The sequence below is a fragment of the Colobus angolensis genome, unplaced genomic scaffold, assembly GCF_000951035.1.
Source record: "Colobus angolensis palliatus isolate OR3802 unplaced genomic scaffold, Cang.pa_1.0 Scaffold74, whole genome shotgun sequence".
Lineage (NCBI taxonomy): Eukaryota > Metazoa > Chordata > Mammalia > Primates > Cercopithecidae > Colobus > Colobus angolensis.
In genome coordinates this window covers 11122010-11144630 of record NW_012121154.1, presented here as the reverse complement: position 1 = coordinate 11144630, position 22621 = coordinate 11122010, and the positions used below count along the sequence as shown (strand labels likewise).

The 22621-nt window shown below is 36.3% G+C and overlaps 1 protein-coding gene across 1 annotated transcript in view; it reads left to right on the top strand.

Moving 5' to 3' along the window:
* The window catches only part of RELN (reelin), a 536970-nt gene that overhangs the window by 313602 nt on the left and 200747 nt on the right, over window positions 1-22621 (top strand). Inside the window, exon 12 of the mRNA XM_011927764.1 lies at window positions 17007-17158. Within this exon, the coding sequence (XP_011783154.1) occupies window positions 17007-17158 (152 nt within the window). The remainder of the gene's footprint in view (window positions 1-17006; window positions 17159-22621) is intronic.

Here is a 22621-nt window from a genome sequence, read left to right as displayed (position 1 = left end):
AATACAACATTTGAGTTATAGTCATGTCACTCTGATCTCAACAGATTAAATCAAAACTGATTAAACTTCAAAGTCCCTGAGTGGCAAGATGGCTAGTATTGCCCTTTTGGGCTCCCTGCTGTGCCTTGCCCAAGAACTTCTTTCAGACCCAATAAGACTCTTGCATTCTCTCTCCCAGAAGGGCCTGTCTTTTTTAGCTTGTTGTATCCTCAAAGCTTATCTATGAAAGCACACAAAAATTCTTACCCTCAGCCTGAGCCACACCGCCACTGTGACCCTTTGCTGCCACAATGGGGTCTTTCACTGTCAAATGCTGAATTTCTACTGCAGTTGACCCAGCCCTGCTCCTCCCTGACTCAGGGAAGTGACTCAGGTCCAGCCTGTGGCACAGCAGGCTAAGCCTCTGCAGAAGCCTGAGACTCTGAATGACTTCACCCACTCAGGGCCTATTGACCTCTGCAGGCCCAGCACCAAGACTCAGTCCTTTAGCCCACAGGGCCTTTTCTGACTTTCCTGACACTCTGAAGCTCCATGTGCAGTACAGCTCCAATGTCTCCTTGAGACACCAGAAACCAGTTTCTCATTTTAGCCTCTAGGATCTCCCCAGGGTCAGGCTGGGGAGATCCTAGAGGAAAAAAAAAAAACAGTGGTTTCTGGTCCTTCTAGCTCTTGTAAGAACAGTCCGCTCCCCTCCCGGATCAAAGAGCTTTGGTGGAGTCCAGAGCTTTGACAGTGCACAGAAGTCTTTCTACCTATCTTCTGAAGATAAAGGATCACCAGCACATCACTTCCTTCTGACTGCTGATAAAAAAAAAAAAAAAAAAAGACCAATTCAACTCCCTTTCCTGATTATGGAGCTTGATCACAGATGAGGGGATCCAAATGTTGAGGCACAAGAGACTCATTTACTCCCACGCTTTCATCTCTCCACACTAATTCCATCCATATATCAGGGATAAATCACCCCCTTCAGGGAGTCCCAGAGCCCCTGGGGACTCAGAGGATTCCCCAGTGTTACCAGCCCCCATCCCATTAAAGCAGAACTAAAGAGATGCATTTGCTCTCCAGGAGAACCATTCTAATTCACACATAAATACCAATCTGTCTCTCCCCTCTCCTCCCTCTCCTTCTCACCCTCCACCTTTCTCCTTCTCTGTGTGTGCCTGTATCTTCCAAGAAAAATCAATATTTTAAATGTAACTTGCTCTTATTGTTTGAAGGGGAAATAAAATTTATTTTTACCTATGGCCTTCATACTGGCTGTTCTCTCTCCAAAAATGCCCGCCATCTTCTTAGCTTATTCTATTAGCAAAGCCTGTCTATAAAAGGACACAATAAATGCCTTAGTAAAAGAATGAATAGTCCATTCAGCTCTCTATGAGTAACACTTGTGGAGACTTGGTAAAAAAACATGGAAAACCCCTTCATGAAGTAAGCTAAGAAAGGAATTGACTTGATATTAGAAGAAACCAAGCATAGTTTAGAAGATTAATATACTAGTCCAGAAACATAGCTGGCAAAAATTATATATTCCAATTAACAGATCACACATTCTGCTTTCCTACAGCACAAATAATATAAGAGAATTTTTGGCTGCAACAAAATCATTCCCCCAAACAACAACAAAAAAAGAACTAAAATTGTTTATGCCTGAAAAAAGAGCTGAAGTCAATATGGACACAGAGGAACATCGGAGGAAATTCCATTAACCAAATGATTCAGGTGGTTTTAAGTATGCTCTTTGGCCATTTCTCAGGACTGAAGATTGACCAAGGTTTTGGTCACAGTGAAGAAGCTGGTACTTCCAGGCCCTGTCATTTGTCGGCAGGTTTCTGTTCCAATAAGATATAATCATGTGTTTGAGAAAAGCACCTGTGCCACTCTCATTGCTCTGCAATTAATTTATCTAAATTCTAAAAGTGGCGTAATTCTTCTAGCGACTACACCTTGGGTTTATTTGTGGCTTTTGGCCAGGACGTCAGGCCACACCACCCGAATTAGTTCATTCGTGCTGTCATCTGGTGACTCAGCTATGAAGTTGGCATTATGTTATAAAGGTATAAAAGGATAATAAGAAGACCTAGTATTTTCTGCGTTTTGGGTGATGATAAAAATGATAATTTAATCCATGGTGTTTTGTGTGCTTGTATGTGTTGTGGGTTGGGGGGGCCTGCACTCCCACCTGGTCCCAAATGTTACTTTATTGGTCCAGGAAAGAATGCTGATATAATAATTTTTAGTCACAGATTCAATTTTTTTAAAAGTCACAAAATAAAATTAATGTGAAGCATTTTTACCTAGGGTAAGAGCTGACACAGGAAAACAGATTAAGAATTTGGTAGTGAAATTCTTGATGTGTTATGTTTTCTCTGCTCAGTTTATCGAATATTTGTCTCATTCTTCTTTCATCCACCACCACCTACACAAACAATTTATCATGGTAAGCTCATCTGCTAAAATAGACAGAAAACATAGTTGGCAATCCTCACTCATTCAAGGGTGGCCAGTTGAATTGACTGAATTCTACTGCTTTGAGTTCACTTTTTTAAGAAATAAAAAATTATTAATGTGAATATAATGCTTTCATCTCTTTAACAAGGTTTTTCTTCCATAAGAATCATGAGAGAGAAAAAAGAGTATGCAGTCCTCTCTAATAATGTTTCCAAAAGACTTAATATGAATGGCAAGGAAGAAAAGAGAGCCAGTAAGCCATTATGGCTTTTTGGGAAACCAGTTTCCTAATTATCCATATTTTCCCACCATTTGAATTAAAGTATTTTATCTCAGATCAGAAGGACGCAAGAGCCGTTTGCCTTTCACATCACTTAGCTGTCCGAAATCCAGTGTTGATAGGTTTATTTTTTTTAAGTGGGATTTTTAAAGTTGTGTTTTCCTTTTTTCTAGAGAAGACACATCTGTTAGTTCAGGCAGGGAGAAACTTGAATAGACACACTGATAATTTATGTGAGTCTTTCTGAACTTTGGCTTAACCTTACAAGCATGTCATTGAATTAGCAGCTACCACATCTCACTTAGCTGAGGCTATCTTTAGGTGGAAGGCGGCTTTGTAGAACACTGCACGTGGAATTTGTGTATTTGCCTTTCATCCCAAACATAAACATTATATGCTTTTACTATTCAAACACCTTTTTAAAAAAATCTGTTTTACTGCTGTTACCACAATATTTGTGCAAAAGAGAAACTCCACAAATGTAATGAATATTAAAAGCTGGAATCAAGACAGTATGTTCTGATCTTGCCAACCTGCCCCAAATCCTTGGAAATGACAGAAAATGAGCAAACGAGTCTATAATGACACTAAAAAACAAGAAAGTGACCCGTAGTTGGACCAGAGAGAGAAGATATCTGATGGAAGGAGGGAGACAATAGCCCAGAACACATATTGAATGAGACACTACAAAATGCATCTCAGTATTGCTCCAGGTCATGGATGCTGCACACAGGAATCAGGGTGAGGCTATAAGGACTGCTAAGTAGGTGAACCCCTCACTACACCTACTTCTTTCTTTTCTTTTTCTTTTTCTTTTTTTATTTTTTTTGAGACAGATTCTCACCATGTCGCCCAGGAGTGCAGTGGTGCCATCTCAACTCACTGCAACCTCCGCCTCCTGGGTTTAAGTGATTGTCGTGTCTCGGCCTCCCCAATAGCTTAGATTACAGGCATGCACCACCACATCCAGCTAATTTTCTGTACTTTTGGTAGAGACAGGATTTCACTATGTTGGCCAGGCTGGTCTCAAACTCCTGAACTCAAGTGATCTGCCCGCCTGCCTGCCTGCCTTGGCCTCCCAAAGTTCTGGTATTACAGGCATGAGCCACCATGCCTGGCCCTCACTACACCCACTTCTAAGCAGAGACTTACGCCCCCAGGACCAAGCAATGAATATGGACACGTGGAACGGAGAAGCAGGGCACTGTGCCCCCATGGGAATCCTCACCCAGGGGGCACATCTGCTCCCGGTCAGTGGGCATTTTTCCACCGAAATTAAGAGAGAATAGCAGATATGAATTTAAGCAAATAATCTAAATCACCAAATCTAAAGAAAACCACCTCCATGTAAAAAAAATAAAAATAAAGCATTAAACTAAAGAATTAGGAAACCAAGTAAGTAAAAGGAAGTAACAGATTAAACCAATGGAGATTGTATAAGAAGTATAATTAATATCCTCAGCAGGATAAGGGCATATACTGTATTTGTGAAATTAGAACAAATTTTGTGAGGAAGAAACAATTAGAGATGTGAGAAATGGCAACATATGATTGGTGAAACAAGTTTAATGGATTTTTTTTTCCTGAGCATCAGTATAGGCAGAGCTGAATAACAAATTAGTGAGCTGGAAATTTGAGTCTTGAAATGTTATTTCATTACAGAAAAAGAGATGTTAAGATATTAAGAGATAAGTGGCACTTCCAACGTTACAAATAATAGGAATTAAAGAAGAAGCCAGAAGGAATACATGGAATGAAATATTCAAATAAATAATTGAAAAAAGTTCCCAAGATTAAAAAAAAAGGAGAAGAAGGAGGAGAAAGAAGAGGAGGAGGGGTAGGGAAGAGGAGGAGGAGAAAGGTATAGTGGCTATGAATGAAAATGTTTAGCAAGATGAATGGAAAAGTACCCAGTCCTAGATAATCAGGGAGAAATTTTATAACACCAAGAAAAGAAAATTCTAAAGCTTCTAGGTAAGATATATTGTACTTTCCTTGGTAGCATTAAGCATTTTTTCAAAGGAAGCAGTTATCTTGAAGTTCTGAAAATCATTTGAGTTGTAAAATTCCTTCTCCAGCCAAATATCACGTATTAGGAAAAAATAAAAACTGTTATAGACACACAGGATTCAGAAAGTTTACCACCCTCTCTGAAAGAATTACTGCAAGGATACATTCCTGGAAACTAATCCAAGAGGAAGACGAGAGATTCAAGAAAGAGTAGTAAACAAGTAAAAAAGTAAAACTTGTAGTTCAGTCTAAATAAGTATGGATTATTTGAAAACGTTAACAAAAACTTGAAATTAAAACCCAAAAGATTGCAACATGAGAAGTATAGAAGGTGGCTGGCAGGAAGGGAAGCAGGAAAAGGAAATAAAATATTGCGCATGTTCTTAACGTGTTTAGAATGAAACTGTAGATCTTCGTTAACTCCTAATGTTAATAGAAAACTTTAAATAAATATAGATATGTGTGTTAAAAAATAGATAAGCCAGATAGAGGTTATATAACTTCTAAAGCATTAGGTTAACATTAGAACAAGGAAGACATAGTTCAGTAATGTCAGGAAAGTGGAAAAAATAAACAATAAAATACAGGGTAAATAGAAAATAGAAAACAATTGGTCAGGAGCCAATTCAAACATATCAGTAATGTGATAAATTAAAGTGAGTTATATTCACTTATTAAATGAGATTCTCACAGTAAGTTTTGAAAAATAAGCTGTATGTTTGCCCTTATGAGAGACTTAAACTATAATAACAAAAGAAATTCAAAGTCAAAGAGGAACTAATATACCAGGCACATGTAACAGAAGCAGCAGGAAAGCGTATTACAATAAGATAGAATTCAAGTTTGAGCATTAAAAGGGCGAAAAAGGAATATTTCATGTATCAATACATGTAGAGCACTTTGCCTACAGCATGGTGCATAATAAACAAGTTAAAAATTAGTTATTATTCAAAACATAATCACTGTCAGTAATATGATGTGGCCAAAGTGGTGCTCAAAAGAAAATTATACTGATATTAATTAATTAATGAGATATAAAAGGTTAAACACAAAGTTGAATAGCCAGTGAAACCTAAATCATTCTCTAAACAAGAAATATATCATTGGGAAAAAAAACAATATTAATTAAAATGATGATTGGATATGTTTAAAAACCACGCAAGTGCTAAAACGGATCAAAGTAAACTTGTTTCAGGCTATTAAAAGAGATGTATTACTTCCTCCTTTTTCTGATTTTCTTTGGACCTAGGTGTTAATATTGCTTTCTTTTTAAGCTAATTGTTTTTATAGTTTAAATATAAAAACAGTAATTTTTCAAATGACAAGTATATAAGTTCTCTGTGCCAGAGTTGTTCTGCAGCTCCTTCATAGAAGTCCTGAGCCCTTCTTTAATTTATAGCATGTTTCCACGCCATCTTTTCTCTTGGCACTGCCATACTTGAGTTGCTTAATAGGCCCCCAGGCCCAAAGTAGCTGTCCATATGAGCATCCAGAATGCAGCAACTGGCTCCCTATCCTTGTTCCCAAGAGAGAGAACTAATGAATCTAACATATAACCAGGAAAAAACAAATTTGCATATAGAGCAACAAGAACAATTTCTATTGTAGCCCTTTTGATGTAAGTTGACACTTTCATTAAAAATAGGCTGAAATTTCTTTAGAGCTCTTCAGAATGGTTTAAGCATCTTATTTTCCACAAATTATACCCTCTTAAACTAAAATTTAGTGGAAAGTGTTCTAAACCAGAGGTAACAATTCATCCTATCCATCTGGAATATTTTCATCAACCTATCCATCTGGATAGGATGAATTGTTATCTCTGGTTTAGAACACTTTCCTATCCAGATGAATTGTTACCTCTTATTTCGAGTACTTTCACAAAATGCTCATAACGCTATAGAGGGATTTTATGTAAGCTTGCAATTCAAGGTACATGAATTGAAGGTAGTTTGGCAGTCTGAGTTAACATTATATTAAGTGGGTTTTGTTTTTACAGTCATGTTCACTTTTATTAAAGCAAAACTTAACCATTTAAATAACATAAATAATAAATTTAGGAGGCCAGATAGATTGTAGCTAAAATCTTAAACAGTGCCAAAGACCTACAGGTAGATAAAGTGTAGACAGTTTATCTTTTGCTAAATATATCCTTGATTAAAGATTGTTTGAGCAATAACTCTTTGCATACTGTACTGTAACTTCATCTAAGGTTGTTTATTAATTATAGCAAGAAAAAAGTAAAAACACTCATTATAATTTAGCAGTTCATTTGAATTGCCACTTTGACTTATTTTAAAATGAAAACAGCACTACATTTTGCAGGAGGAGAAAAGGAAACCAGCATTTATTGAGACTCTGTAATGTCCCAGGCAATACATCATTTTCTCTAAACAGTCTCCAGTCTGGGTTATATTACTGTCTTTTTAATGAGAAAGCTGGGTGCTTTCTAACCATTCTGAAACCTAATATTCTTTATTAGTGTTGTTCCAACGAGAGGGTAAATAAACATGATGCATGTCATAAAACCCTAAAACAAAATTAAATTCGAGAGGAACCAATTGAAGAGAAGAATCTTTGAAATGTAATGCATTCAGGGAAGCCTTCAAATTGAGCTCATCCCTTTACCTTCACCTAAGCTGTTATGCTAGAGGGAAAACCTATAAATGCAATGAAGGTGGAGAAGGCTTCAGTCAAAGTATACATCTTGCTAGACTTCAGAGGACTCATACTGGAGATAAACCTCATGAATATAAATGAATGTGGAAGGTCTTTACCTATGACACATCCCTTATTAAAGAGCAGAGCATTCATCCCAAATATAGACCTTATAAATGTAATGAACTTTTTCGACCTCAGAGAATTTATATGAGATTTTTTTAAAACCTTATGAATTTGGTCAATATAGGATCTTATAGCCAGGCTTTATTCTGGATCTTAGTTCATACTTAAAGTTACCAACTTTAGGTGTTTTAATATGTTCTGGATAATATAATTTAAAAATTCATAAAAAATATTAAATGTTCCATTACTTTTACTGCCTTTTATGCTAATATTAGTAGGGAAAAGGTCTGGCTAAGATATTGATCTCTGATTCCTATGTTCATATTCTTAATATTTTCATCAACCTATATTGAGATAATTTAAACTTTCACTGTGAATTATAATTCATATAAACTGAATACCTGACTTTTTCCTGGAAATTACTTGCTTATTGCAAAGAAAATGAGCAAAGTAAAAGTCCAAAATCTCCCCACCATGCTAATTCCCATTCTTCACTGTTGAACTGTTGGCATCTATTCATTCAGAAATTTTTCTATAATGATACCAAAAAAAAAAGCCCACAAAACACTAGAATCACACTTTGCATATATACTTCAACTTGATTTTTCAAAACTTAACATATTATGAAAGTCCCTTCTAGTCAATAAATATAGATCTTCATTATTTCACAAAGACCAGTTAATCTAACTGAACCCCTCTGTTGACAAAGAATAGTGTAGTAAACATTCTTGTGTGCTTGTTAAAATATTTCTGAAAGGTAAGTTCCTAAAAGGAAAAGGAAAACTAAATAATCAGATGTGTATGCACACATATACATACATATGTACATATATAATTTCAGTTTTGATAGTTTATTGCCAAGCTACCCTGCCAAGAATACATATCATTCTTAAAAGTATTGAAGTATGAGCTGGTTAAAATATAATTAATCCTAGCTACAAAGAATTCCAAAACACCTGATAGAGAAGACCATCAGCTTTCCAGCTAAGACACCTCTTTAAATTATTTTTTGCTTACAAAAATATTACTCTTTTAGTGACAGAAAAAACAGAACGCCTTATTTTAAAAATATAAATTAAGTATTTATTGTGATCTTGCTATCTCTAAGGAACAGAGTTGCCTTAAGGCATTTTATTGATCAGAAAACTTTTTCTGTGCTCCAACTTCACCTCACTCTATTTGTAGTAAATAATAGATACCACTGTATTTATAATAAATAAGGTAAGGGTTTTTTAATTTTAGAATTAATCATAAAAGAATAAATATAAATTGCTGCATTGTAGAGAGCTCTCTCCCTCAGGCAGACATTCCTTCAAATGCACTTCATATAGAACTGCATTTCCTTAGGGAAAGCATAATTTAAACCACAGAGAAGTAACACACCTTTGGAGGGAAATTGCCATGCCATCCGAGTTATTGACAAACCTATGGAGCTCCTCAAATAACCACTACTGGTCTCAAAGAATTGGTTATAATTTTACTTCATGTAATTATTATATTTGGAGAGAGTCAGGGACAATATAATTTTTACAAGGTCACAACTTTGTGACTTTGTAAATTGGGACTTTGAAGTCTGGGGAGTAAAGACTCTACCTGAAGTCCCCTGGTAGTTGATAGAGCTCTGGGATCTCCTTAAGGATACTTTGCCTCCAACCATGTTTTAGCCAGTGTTTATACAAATTCCTGAAAGAGTGAGCTTGTGCTATAACAGGCTCCTCCTGAATTTTTAATAAATGCAAAGTAAGTTATTCAAAGCAACAAGACTTTTGCAAAACATAAATCTTGTAAAAATTCAGTAAAGCAGATTTACCTCTGCCTTTTTCTCTTCAAAGTGTAGACTAAACTTCCCATTTCACTTGATTATAAATATTTGGATTTCTAAAGGAAGTAACTTCACTTTTGTTATCTTCCAACAATTAGAGTGGGAGAAATAAAGACTAATTGAGAAAAAAAAATGGATATGTCAGATTTAAATAAAGATTGAAAGTTATATGGTCTGAATCATATCACACAACGTTGTGGTAGAAGTAATAATAACTCATTTAAGTTAATCTAGAAAAGTTTTTCATTTACAACAAATAGAAGAAAAAGACTACTAATCTCATTTCTCATTTAAATAGAAGGTTCTTTTAGTCCATGAAAATTCTTTTTCAATTTAATTTTTCACTTTAAAAACACTCTAAAGCAGATAGATGTCAGAAAGGAGTCATCATCTGCATCATTTATAACCTTAACTTGCTTTGTGGATCAGTAGGCTGAGTGGTTTAATTGGGATAAATGGAGCAAGCAAAAAACCAATGAACCAGTGTGAAATTTTCATGTATGCGTCAAGAGAGGCTTCTGGTTAATTTGCAAATGATGCAATACTATTAAGAGCTATTTCAAAAAGTTATTATTCCATTTGCTTGCTGCTTGAATGATTGATGTAACCTGTTAAAATTTTTTAAAAAGAATTTTCAAATATTTTTGTCCCAAATCTGTTATAAACTGGGATGGTTCAACGTAATCATCCTGGTATACATAATATCCTTTTTACAACTGTAACTATGAAAATCACAGCAAATCAAGAAAGAAAAGATCTAAATTTTAGAGCTGAACAGGTGGTTGGCCTTAGGCAAGACACTTACCCTTGTGTGTCCCAGTTTCTTCCAAATGTAGACCAGTTAATTGTGTGCATAACAAAGGCCAAATTAGACATGGCCAGAAATAAATACTAAAGATAAAATCGATTTTAAGATATCAAATATTTCAACTTTTTAAATATTAAACACGAGATCAAAATATCAAACTTCTCTCATAAATTATACAAAGTATACAATTATACATATATAATGATATGTGATACATTTTATTTTACTCGAGACAGAGTCTCACTCTGTCACCCAGGCTGGAGTGCAGCGGTGCAACCTCCACGTCTTGTGTGCAAGCCATCCTCATGCCTCAGCCTCCCGAACAGCTGGGATTGTAAGTGTGCGCCACCACACCCAGCTAATTTTTATATTTTTAGTAGAGACGGGTTTTCACCATGTTGACCAGGCTGAACTTGAACTCCTGGCCTCAAGTGATCCGCCCACCTTGGCCTCCCAAAGTGGTGGAATTACAGGCATGAGCCACCATTCCCAGCCTATAATGTATTTTAAAATAATTCACATATCTCCTTTGATATCTGTTGTCAAATGTGTGATATTATAGATATATGCTATTTGTTTGATGTTCCTAAAAATTATTTCCCTGCATAGTCTTTGCTTTGAAAATAGAATTAAGTAATTCTAAAGTAAGTATACATGATAAACTTTGTGCAAGGAATAAATATACATGTTTTCAAAAACTAGAATGATTAAACATTTTACCTAGAATAGCTGTAATTCTGTTTACATGTAATGATTTCCAACAAAGTTTGGCTGCTTAATGAAATTTGATGAAACTGCTGTCCATGTATTGAGAACTGAGCCTGTGGCTTAAATACATTGCTTAGAGACACTTCGATATATAAGCTTTGGATGAAGAAATTATGGCTAATAAATATTATATTTATTTTCCTGATAAGAAACATATCTTCATACCTTAGGATAATTATTAATATTCAGTAGCTAACAATTGTTTTTGATTTATAAAATTGCTTTTTATATAATAAAGTCACTAAGGATATTTAGAAACAAAAATAGTTAACCAGACTACGTTTAAAAATCGATTATTTAACATGTTAAAATAAGTTGAACCTACTCTAAAAGAGAAGCTTGCTGATTTGAAAGATGACATCCTCCTTTAATTTGTTAACACTCCTGATGACATAATTAAGTGAGAGCCTAAAATGAACTAATTAGCTTACCTCTTTTAGTTCCCCATCATTGCTAATAGTAATCAGCCAGCTGAAAATTTGAAACTGAAAACAAGGTTGTCTGAGCTCATGCAATTCCTGTTCCTCTGCAAACCCATAGAAATGTTGCATCAAGTATGATAATTTTCTTCAATATGTAGCCCTAGGATAGGGGAGGAAATGAGCAGATACCTAAAACAAAGGGAAATTAAAAACCTGATTAATAAGCATTTAGATGAAACTTAGGCAGTTCGGGATGGACTGACATATGTAATCTAAGGCTGAAGATTAGAGTCAAAAATACTCACACAGGATCTTTGGCAGATGACAGATAGAACTGATATTCTTGTATGAATATGGAACCCTGAAGAGCTCCTTCTCCATAAAGAAGTAATTAGGATAACAACTTCTCCCATTGATTCAAGAGTGAAAAAGCTCCCAGAATGGAAACTCCAAACAAATGTGAAATTCACGTTCATTCCACCCAGGTGGTGGGAAAATTCTAAACTGAGGAATTAATGTAAAAAGAAATTTGGACCAGGGAACCTCCAAGATGCTCACAAACGCAAATGCAAAACCCCTTTGTAAAAATATTTCTTCTACACAAAGTGTGTAAAATTGATGCTGGAAATAAGTCCACTGAAGATGAGCTTACAACAAGAATTATGATCTATGTGATTTTATGATTCACCAAAAAGGACAGTTATCAGATATGATAAACAGAAGAATAAGTGCATTCCAAGTGAGATAACAGAGAGATATGAGATGAATATAAATAAATGATTTAAAAGATTTTTTTTAATCTAAGTCATTTTGAAAGAAGAGGATACTATGAGAAAAGAACATGTAGATGGTAAAAAGAATCAAAGAAGTGGGGCACAGTGGCTAACACCTGCAATCCCAGCACTTTGAGAGGCCAACATCGGCAGATTGCTTGATTGCTATCTCCAGGAGTTTGAAACCAGCCTGGCAACATGACAGAACACCATCTCTAAAAGGAAAAATACAAAAATTAACTTGGCATGGTGGCGCCTCCTTGTAGTCTCAGCTACTGTGAGGAGAGCCTGAGGTGGGCGGGTCGCTTGAGCCCGAGACGTTAAGGCCACCATGAGCCATGATTGCACAGCTGTACTCCAGCCTGAACTGCAGAGCAAGACCACTTCTCAACAAAATCAATCAATCAATCAATAAAAATTAAAAAATCAAAGAAAACATTTAAAAATGAAAAATACAGTGATAGAAATTACATATTAACTATGAAGGTAAAAATAGAAACAACTGAAGAGAGAATTAGTATATCGAAATAAAGACAGATCTGAGAAAAAAACATATATTGCAATATAAAAAGAAATAAAGATTAATGAGAGAGTGAGAGACGTGGAGAATAGAATATGACATTTCAATACAGGTCCCATAGAATTTCCAGAAAGAATATAGAATGAATAGAGGATAGTTAATATTTGAAAAGAGTGACTTACATTTTTCCAGACCTGATTAAAGGTTTGGATCCCCAAACTGACAAGGTACACCAAGTTTCCATAGAATAAATAAAATAAACCTACACCTACATACACTGCAGGAAAATTTTAGAACACCAAAGACAAAAATGCAACCAGAGAGAAAGACAGATTATTTACAAAGGAGCAACAATTCAATAGATAGCTTCTTGTCGGCAACTAAAGAGACATTGGATTCTTGTCAAGATCCAAGTAGGCTTTTTAATATAACTCAACAAAGTGATTCTAACATTCATTAGGAACAGTTAACAAGGACAAGAGTAGGCAAAACAATTATGAAGTGAAAGGTGTGGCTGAGGGACAGAGGGAGCTCAGCTATCAAGAGCTATTTTACATATACAGATAACATATATATGTGTACACATAGCATATGTATGATATTTAAATTGGTTTGGACACGGAGATAGACGTATAGACTAATGGAGGAAAAGAGAGAGACAAGTTAATTGTAGAAACAGACTCACGTTTATAGGGGATTGTTATGTGACAAAAGTGGCATTACCAATAATTAGGGCCAACGATTAACGGTTCTGGAATAAATGGCTATCTGTATAGAAAAAACCATATTGGATCTCAAACTCATTCTTTACCTCAAATCAATTTCAGATTCATTAAAGCCACATAAATGTGAAAAGCAAAGCTTTAAAACTTTTAGAAGAAAATATAGACGAATATCTCTCTGATTTCAGGGTAAGGGAGAATTGGATAAAAAAGGCACAAAGCATAGAGAAAAGATAGATAACTTCTACTATATTTAAATTAAAACTCATCTATACATCCAACGACACATAAAGTGAAAAAAGTACAATACATATAGCCAAGAAAAGAGTACTACCTGGAATATATAAAGAATTCAAATCATAAAAAAATGAGAGAAAGAAAAAAGCGATCCTAATACAAAATGGACATAAATAGGCAACTCAGATAAGAGTAACCCCAACTGGCCAATAAACATGAAAATATATTTAGCCTCACTACTAATCATGTAAAATTTCATACTTATCTAATAGGCCAGATTTTAAAAACTTGGCAAAACGAAGTGATGGCAAGCTTGTGGGGACACAGGAACCTTGTACCCTCCTGGTGCAAACATAAATTTATCCAACCATTTTGAAGAGCAGTAATGAAGTACCACATTGCCCAGCAACTCCACTTCCAGATATATGCTCTACCAGCCTTTCTTAGCAGAGATTCCTTTGTGCTAACCCCAGAACCCAGAAAATTATCCCACTACGTCCTTAATTCTCCTAAAGCAGGTGCACCTGCGATTCTAGATACAAAGGAGAAAAAGCAGTTCATTAATATAATGGGTGCCTTGGGGTATTAGGATTCATTTCTCTCACAGACACCAGTTAAGAAGGGCTGATAGGGAAACTCCCACATGCATATGTAAACACACAAGGACCTTTATATAGCCTTGTTAATAATAACAAAAAAGATAGAAATGACCTAACTGTCTGTCAAAAGTTTATGGTCATTCCCCCAAACACCAGTTTATGACTTCTGTTATAGCCAACATGTATTGCAGGGTTTTTGTTTGCGTAGTTTCAGAGTCCTCTTGAATGTAGTGTGCTGTAAACACCTGTTCCCCTAACCATGGAGCTGTCTTTGACCTTCTACTTTGTTTTCACTTCTCACTGACACAGCTGGGACTTGTGTGGCAACAGATGGGTCCGCCTTGAGAAGGCGAGGGAAGAGGAATCAGACAGACTGGTAGTAAGGGTGGAGAAAGAGTATGAGTAAGGGAAGAGGCAGTTGTGGGCAGAGAGGCCAGATCTCTATATAAGACCATTCATCTAGGCCTGTGAATCTTTAAGAGAGATCTAAACCTGAAAACTTTGGGCATTTAAAGTGTGTGCCTAGAACCTAGACTAACAGAGAAGCTCAAGACCAGGTGGTCATTGCAGGGCTTGGATCTAGACAGGCAGATGGTGTAGGAAATATCTAAGGGAAAGAGGAGGCTGAACCATCAGAGCTATGATTGTAAGGTGATGCAGTGCCAAAGCCTGACAGCAATAGTAGCAGTAGGCATTGAGTACAGATACAAGGGGACTTTGAGTGAAAGTGGTGGTCAGACCTGCCTGATGTGTGGTCAGGAGCAGAAGACGGTGCTTTCCAATGTGCCAGTTGGAAAGGCTGCTTTCCAATTTGTGCCAATTTGTGCTAATGGCATGAATTGTCTCAGAGGATAGGGCAAAGATGTGGCTAGAGACAGCAGAGGAAAGTGAGGACGGGATACAGTCAGGGCACTCTACAAGTTTCATTTATTTTCTGAAGATGGAATCCCTTAATCCTGCCATCACTCAACAAGAGTTATTGAGGATCTGCTGGGTGTTGAACACTGAGCTAGGGTCTAAGGACACAAAAATAAGATGCGGATCCTGTCTTAGGAGCTGACATATCAGGGATAAAGAAAGGAATGTAAAGAAACGATGGCAGTGTACTATGAGAAATGAGATCACAAAGGAAGAATCTAACTGAGTCTGAGATAGAGTGGTGGGGCTGGGTAGGAGGAGCCAGGAAGTTTGGGAAAGACTGTTCAGAAAGGTGTTTGATATTTCAAGGACATCTTGAAGAATGACCCTGAGTTTGTTTGATAGACAATGAGTTAAGGTTCAGAGGGCTGACAGAGAATGTTTTAGTGACTTTGAATTCACATTATATGGCAAAAGAGTTTGGGTACAAGGCAGAAGAGACATGGTACAAGGCAAGAGATTGGGCTAGAAATGTGTTCTTGGGCCAGGCTGAGAAGGACTGCGTATTCTGCATAAGGAACTTGGAATTTGTCCAGATAGCAATGGGGAAGCCCCTGAAAGACTTTAAACAAAGGAGAGATGTAACCATATATGCAGTTTAGAAATATCACTGAGTGTCTACTAAATAGAGTCTGAACTCCCCTCTTTCCAGACTCTCCATGGATTCTTTCCACTGTACTATTCAAATGTATTTTTTCCTCTTCTGCAACACACATCCTCCACCAAGGTCTGCTGATGTCTGCACTGTTAATAGTGTCAAGGTCATTCCCATTTCTTTCTTTTTTTTTTTTTTTTTTTTTTGAGACAGAGTCTCACTCTGTTGTTCAGGCTGGAGTGCAGTGACGCGATATGGGCTCACTGCAACCTTCGCCTCCTGGGTTCACGCCATTCTGCAGCCTCAGCCTCCTGAGTAGCTGGGACTAGAGGCACGCACCACCACACCCAGCTAATTTTTTTGTATTTTTAGTAGAGGCGGGGTTTCACCGTGTTAGCCAGGATGGTCTCGATCTCCTGACTTCGTGATCTGCCCGCCTCAGCTTCCCAAAGTGCTGGGATTACAGGCGTGAGCCACCATGCCTGCTGGTCATTCCCATTTCTTAGCCTATACTCGTGTGATTTCATCAACACGTTATGCGACTGTGGTAAGAGCATAGGCTCTGGGGTCAGACTGCATGGATTTGAATACTGTCCTCTTCCTTTGCTAGTCATTCTTAACCTCTCTTCATCTCAGTTTCTTCATCTAAAATTGGGGTAGTAATGGTGACTATCTCATAGGGTCACTGTGAGAATTAAATGACTTTAATGTGTAAAGGACCTAGAAGAGGATCTGGTCAGGTAGTTGACACTCAATAAAAGCCAGCTATTTTTATTCTCTTCTACATATCCAATTACCTATTTGATGAGACCCAGTTTAAATCCTATCTCCTTTTTGAAAACTTGCTAGACTTTTGCCAATTCTTATGACTTTTCATTCTATTACTATTTTCAATATGTAAAACATCATGTAAGTATTTATATTATGAGTCTGTCTTTTATAATTCACTGTTTCCTTAGTTCATTGATTTCCCAACTCAACTGTAAGTACTTTAAGAATTAAAAAGTGTATCAGTCTGGAGCATGGCTCTGATCACAAGTAGACACACCATATACAATATTGATTAAATTCATCCCTCTACAGGAAAACTATAACTGTGAATGTAATGTGTTTAGAGGTTATTCACTACCTAAAATTTGTGTTTAAAGTTTATTCATTACTTAAATAAAGTGCCATATCTTTATTTCAGAATTACTCATTAAGAAGTAAGTGTCCCTCACTAAAAACAAAATGTTATGCTTTATAAAGATTTGACTTAATATTCTAACTCTAACTCTTAAATCCTTTTTTTTTTTTTCAGATGGGATGTCTTGGGAGCTGTCATTGGTACGGAATGTGGAACAATAGAATCAGGCTTATCAATGGTCTTCCTCAAAGATGGAGAGAGGAAATTATGCACCCCATATATGGACACTACCGGTTACGGGAACCTGAGGTTTTACTTTGTGATGGGTAGGTACATTTTGCACAAACTTTGTTCACCCTGGGGTAGATCCTAGGCCAGCACCTTTTCCTGAGGAAGTAAGGCTGTTTGTTGTCAACTACATAAAATGAACATTCATGAAATATGAGCTCTGCAGACAGAGCAGAAGCCCATGGTACTCACCCGTGTATCCGGCTAGCCCCACTGGAGCCAGCCGTGGCTTGCCATGGTGAGGCCTTAAGAAAAAATGCCGTAATACCTTCCTTCTACCTCTCCCTCCATGGTTATAGCTGAAAAGACAATGAGAGAAAAGCTAAAACAAAGCAATTTCTTTTTCCTAGCTTCCCCCAAAAATAGTCATCAAGGTGAGCCTTTGTTTTCATGAATTTCTCATCATTGTATAACGCTTTTGTAGTAGGAAGCTGAGAAATTTAGGTTAATACTTTAATAATACTCTCTATTTTCTAATATGTTTGCAAACACATTAAGAAAAAAATGTGTTCATAAGTTATAGTTTTCTTCAAAGTATTGTAGAGCAAATATAGTTGGAAAATTACCCAAAAAGGAGTTAGAAGGTTGAACTTTGTGACCTCCAAAGTTAATCCTTTTAGTCAACAAGAGCCACAGTTACATATTCTCTCACTGATGTCATTCCAGAAATGTGAGTAGATGTCACATGCCTTCTTTGTTGAGTGACTGGAAAAGCACAGGCAACATCTGGAAGTGAAACAGGAAATAAACACTGTCTACCTTTGAACTTACTAGAGGAGATGTCAGTTCATCAGGACAAACAGATCTCCTGAGTCTCACTTCAGCAGTGGCGATTTATTTCTCTCGTATTCCTCACTTCACCTTTTTGATAGTCATACAGCTCAGGGTTGCATGGGAAACCTCAGATTGTATCCTGTTCTCAAGTATATTACCTATGTGATGCTAACTCATTTTCCATAATGATCTGTTTGATAACAGAGAAATTGTGCATATAAAATAAAGTAATGTAATCTCACATTTAAGGATAACCTCACCTTCACTCTGAACTGGTTTGTATATTTAAAGGCCCAGAGCTCATTTTCTTTACATAATTAGAAATCAAACTGGCTCTCATTTTATCAAAAGGGATTCCTGGAAAACCTTAAGCCCTCCTCCAAAAAAGTTGCAATAAACATTTAGTGTGCCAGCGTCATTTAAGTTTTTTCCCTCTTGCCCATTTTTGACATGATATATTTCATACTGTATTTTGATTTTATTATAATAAATTAGCCATATTTGGTGATTTATATGAGACTAACTCATCATTACATAAGTTCCTTTATATAATTGTCATATTTATATAAGAGGTTAATCTTTAATTTTTCCTGGAACAAATCATATTATTAATCAAGGAATTAAAACAGTATTGACTATGATGGGGAATTGATTTGAATGAGCCCAAAGAAGTACATTATCCCAAGTAAAAGCCTCTTCATTCAATTAAAACAGTAAGGAATGCCTATTGAATATAGAGCCTTGAGCTAGGATATATAGAGAATACAAATAGGGAGAATAATGTCACCTAAATCACAGAGTTGCTGGTCAAATGAGTTAAGGTATGAAAAGCACTCAAAACAGTGCCAAATAAATATTTAGACTCAGTATATCTTTGTTGTTATTGATATAAAAATTAATCAGAGTTCTCACTTACAAGTACCATGTGACTATAAGGTAGAATGCAGTGTGCTGTAATGGAATGAAATGCTATGGGAGTATAACAGAAGCTGTTATTGCAGTGGAGGGATTAGGGTAAAGCTTCATGAAGGAGATGGCATTTGAACTCACCCCTGAAGGATGGGCATGATTAAAATTTAAGGAAGAGAATTCCAAGCTAAGCCATTATGAAAAAAAGGCACAAGAATAAAGGTATGTGATATGTTTGGGGCTGGATTATTTTCGCAGTATAGATAAGTGGAAGAATGTAAGATGGAACTAGAAAAGCAAATTGGAGCCAGAGTAGTGATTTTCTTTAATTCCTACTAAGGAGTTTGGATTTTCTTTCTCTAGGTAGTATGGAGCTATCAGAAAATTCCTGTTAGTTCAGTATTACATGATCACCTGTGTTTTAGAAAGGTAATTCTAGCCCAAATATGATGAAAGATTGAAATAATCGGAAATTAAAGGGCAAGAGATCAGTTAGGGTAGGGTTGCTAGATTTAGAAAAGAAATTAAATGGTGGCTGAATCTTGAAGAAACAGCAGCACCCAGGAAAGGTGTTTTTAGGATAGAACAGATGGATAGGATAGGGTAGGGTGGCACAGGGTAGAGTAAAGATAGGGTAGGTTATGGTAGGATGGGATATGGTAGGATAGGGTAGGATAGATAGGGTAGAACTGGACCTATAGAAAAGACTAAAATTTTATTGGTAGATGGGAAATAAAGACATATGGAAAGAGATTTAGGATGAGATCGTTATAAGTAGCCCCTCACTAAATACAGTACCTTAGGAAAATCAGACTGATTGTTAATCTGGACTCGATCACACTCTCTCCCTCTCAGGCCCTGACTATATGTTCTGCTCTTGGTTCATATCAGTCTGCTGTGAGCACATTTCTGGAAAATTTGCTCAACTTTCCAAGTTCAATTCAAGATCTATTTCCTTTATTCATATATTCACGTATTTAACACCAATTCATTGAGGACAAGTATAGAGCACTGTTCTTGAAACCAGAATGCAGTGAATTAGACAAAAAATAACCTAATAGACATCAATTCATTCATGTCTTTGTTTATTGTTCCTCCAACAAATATTTACTAGGCATCTGCTGTATGCCCAGCTCTTTTAGCTCACATTGTACCCTTTTCTCTGCATTTTTACTGCAGTTAGGGCAGCACAACACAGTTTACTACCAATTATTATTCTTTAAAAATGACTGAAACAATATTTAAAATATTTTAAGCCTGACTGCCCCGTTCATTTTTATTGAAATCTTCCTGCACCTTAATTTCTGTACAAGATGCCTCTGAGTCACACCTTTCCACAATGTGCCAAAGGCTATGAAGCTGAAGAAGAATCCATATCTCCCTGTCGAAGCTGCTGGCATTGACACTTCACAGAACTATAAATTGCTCCCGGAAGAATCTTTCAGATAAAATCTGTCATCATTTTAAAGTCTTGGCTCCTTTAGGACTTTTTTCTTCTGCCGTTCTGGGCTGGGTGTGGCTCTCACGTGCGTTTCAGTTATCTCTGAAGGGCAGACGCAGTTCATGAACTGTTCTTAAGAGAGCAGAGAGAAGTTACAGAAAACGGATTAATGAAATTAGAGAACACTGATAGTTCAGTGTCTGTGTCATTAGGTATGGTGCACTAAACCCATACTGCCTGTGATTATTCACCATTTTTGTCCTTTTTTGGTAAATCCTTAATATATAATTATAAATATCCTATTTTATATATATATATATATATATATATATAGCCTCAATTTAAAAGTTTTGCTTTCTAATATGAATTTCATTTTCATGTGGCTCTTTTCTCCAGAGACCATCAATTAGAACAGCTTTCATAGCTGTATTTATCATAACCCTAAAGTATGTAAGGAAATGCTTGAATATATGATATAAATGTCAAAATCATAAGATTTTTCTCTACAGGTTGTTGAACAGTAAACATTATTAGGATGAGATATACCTTGTCACCATACCTGACTTCTCCATTCTCAGTTCAAATTACCTAATCCAGTAAATATTTATTATAGGCCAAATTACATGTGCCTAACATATGTAGCATGCCAGATTTCAATACTTTGCAGAAACCATCCTCCAAGACTTACCTAGTGAGTGGTAGTAAAGGTTTGAAGTCAAACAGAATAACATTAAAGACATGCTTTACTTTGAGACTATAGGCACATTATATAACCTTTCTAGGCCTCCGTTTCACTATCAGCAAAGTGAATCTATATTAATTCTTACCTGAAAATGTTGTTAGAGGATGAAAAGAGATAACAGTTGTGCTTGATTTTACATGGTGCATGCTTCTTAGTAAGTACCTAATGAAAAGTAGACATTTTCATCCTTACGTTATCATTAATAATACTCAAGGAGTCTGGCTCCAAAAGAAACCCTGATCCAGACGGTACCAACCACCATTTGCAACATCAACTCTTTGTCAAAACAAAAACCCACAGATTTCCTTGGGAATAAACAAAATTATTGGGCAGTTTTCTCACAAATGACTCAAATATAAAATCAGTGTGTCGTGAGCTGGAAAATTCGATCTACCTGTAAAACCTTTCAGATCAAATAGAGAGGTCAGTTTCCCATGGCTTCATCCTGTAACTCACTGCTATCCCATAAACTGAGCTGTTCTAGGAACACACCAATGGGGTAAGAATGTGTACTAAACTCTCTCCTTCCCTGATTCAGCTAGAAACTCTAGTAACGGGCTTACCCCCAGATTCCTACAGCCCTCTCCAGTTTGTCGTAAAGGGCTTAGTTTTCAGTCAGACACTAGCTTTTCTGCCATCAAGCCAGCTTCCTGGGTTGCTTCCAACTCATGTATACTTAGATACACCAAATAATTTTAGAATTCACCTAGAAGAATTTAGTTAAGAATATTTGTACAACGCAATTCCAATAGTGTATTTTCAAAGTCAAATATAAATCATCTGTTATTTAAATTATTAATTTAGATCATCAAAAGTTGTTGCATTTTGGAAGATGAAATAAGATGTGTCATATAAAGAAGACACCTGGCCAATCAGAATGGGCCTCATAGGTGACCTTAAATGAGGTTACTGCAGTCAACTGTACAGGTCTCAGGTTTACAGATTCAGAAAATGAGTTTTCTTAGTTACTCCAGAGCTGACATATTGGAGACCAACTCGTGCTCTAAGCTCAGAGGAGACTTATGAACAAATCATAATTCTCATCAATAGACTATGGAAATTTAACTGCTAAACATGAGGGAATAATCAATGTTTATGGGATCAAAAAAGATATATATCACCCAGTAATTTTAATGGCAGCAGTTCCAGAGCCATGATAGCCTGATGCATCCTGTTCCACTGTGGGGGACATTTTGCAAATGAATCCCCAAGATTTGCCTTGGTCATTAAGGACTTCTCTATTCCTACCCAGTGTATGGACTTTCTATGAAAGTCTTGCCCTCTGATATCTGCTTTTGTCTAATATTCCTTCTATTGTTAATGAAGTTTCTTGTACTAATTGAGTTCTAACTTTCCCGCTTAATATCACGTATCAGTCATTTATCCCCAGGATCAGACCCAATTGCTCAGGTTGAGTTTGACCCAGACATTTATAAACAATTGACACTTTCTTCTTAGTTTATTTAATATCAGATGCTGAGTCTCAGCCATTATTTGTGTATTTTACTAAATTAACTCTCAGAGGGTAGTTTTATTCTAGAATACTGATGTTGTTTTACTGTCGTCAGAGAGTATTAGCAACAGCAGTTGCCTGTAGATAAAAATTAACATTGATGGTAGTTGATTTAGGAACTG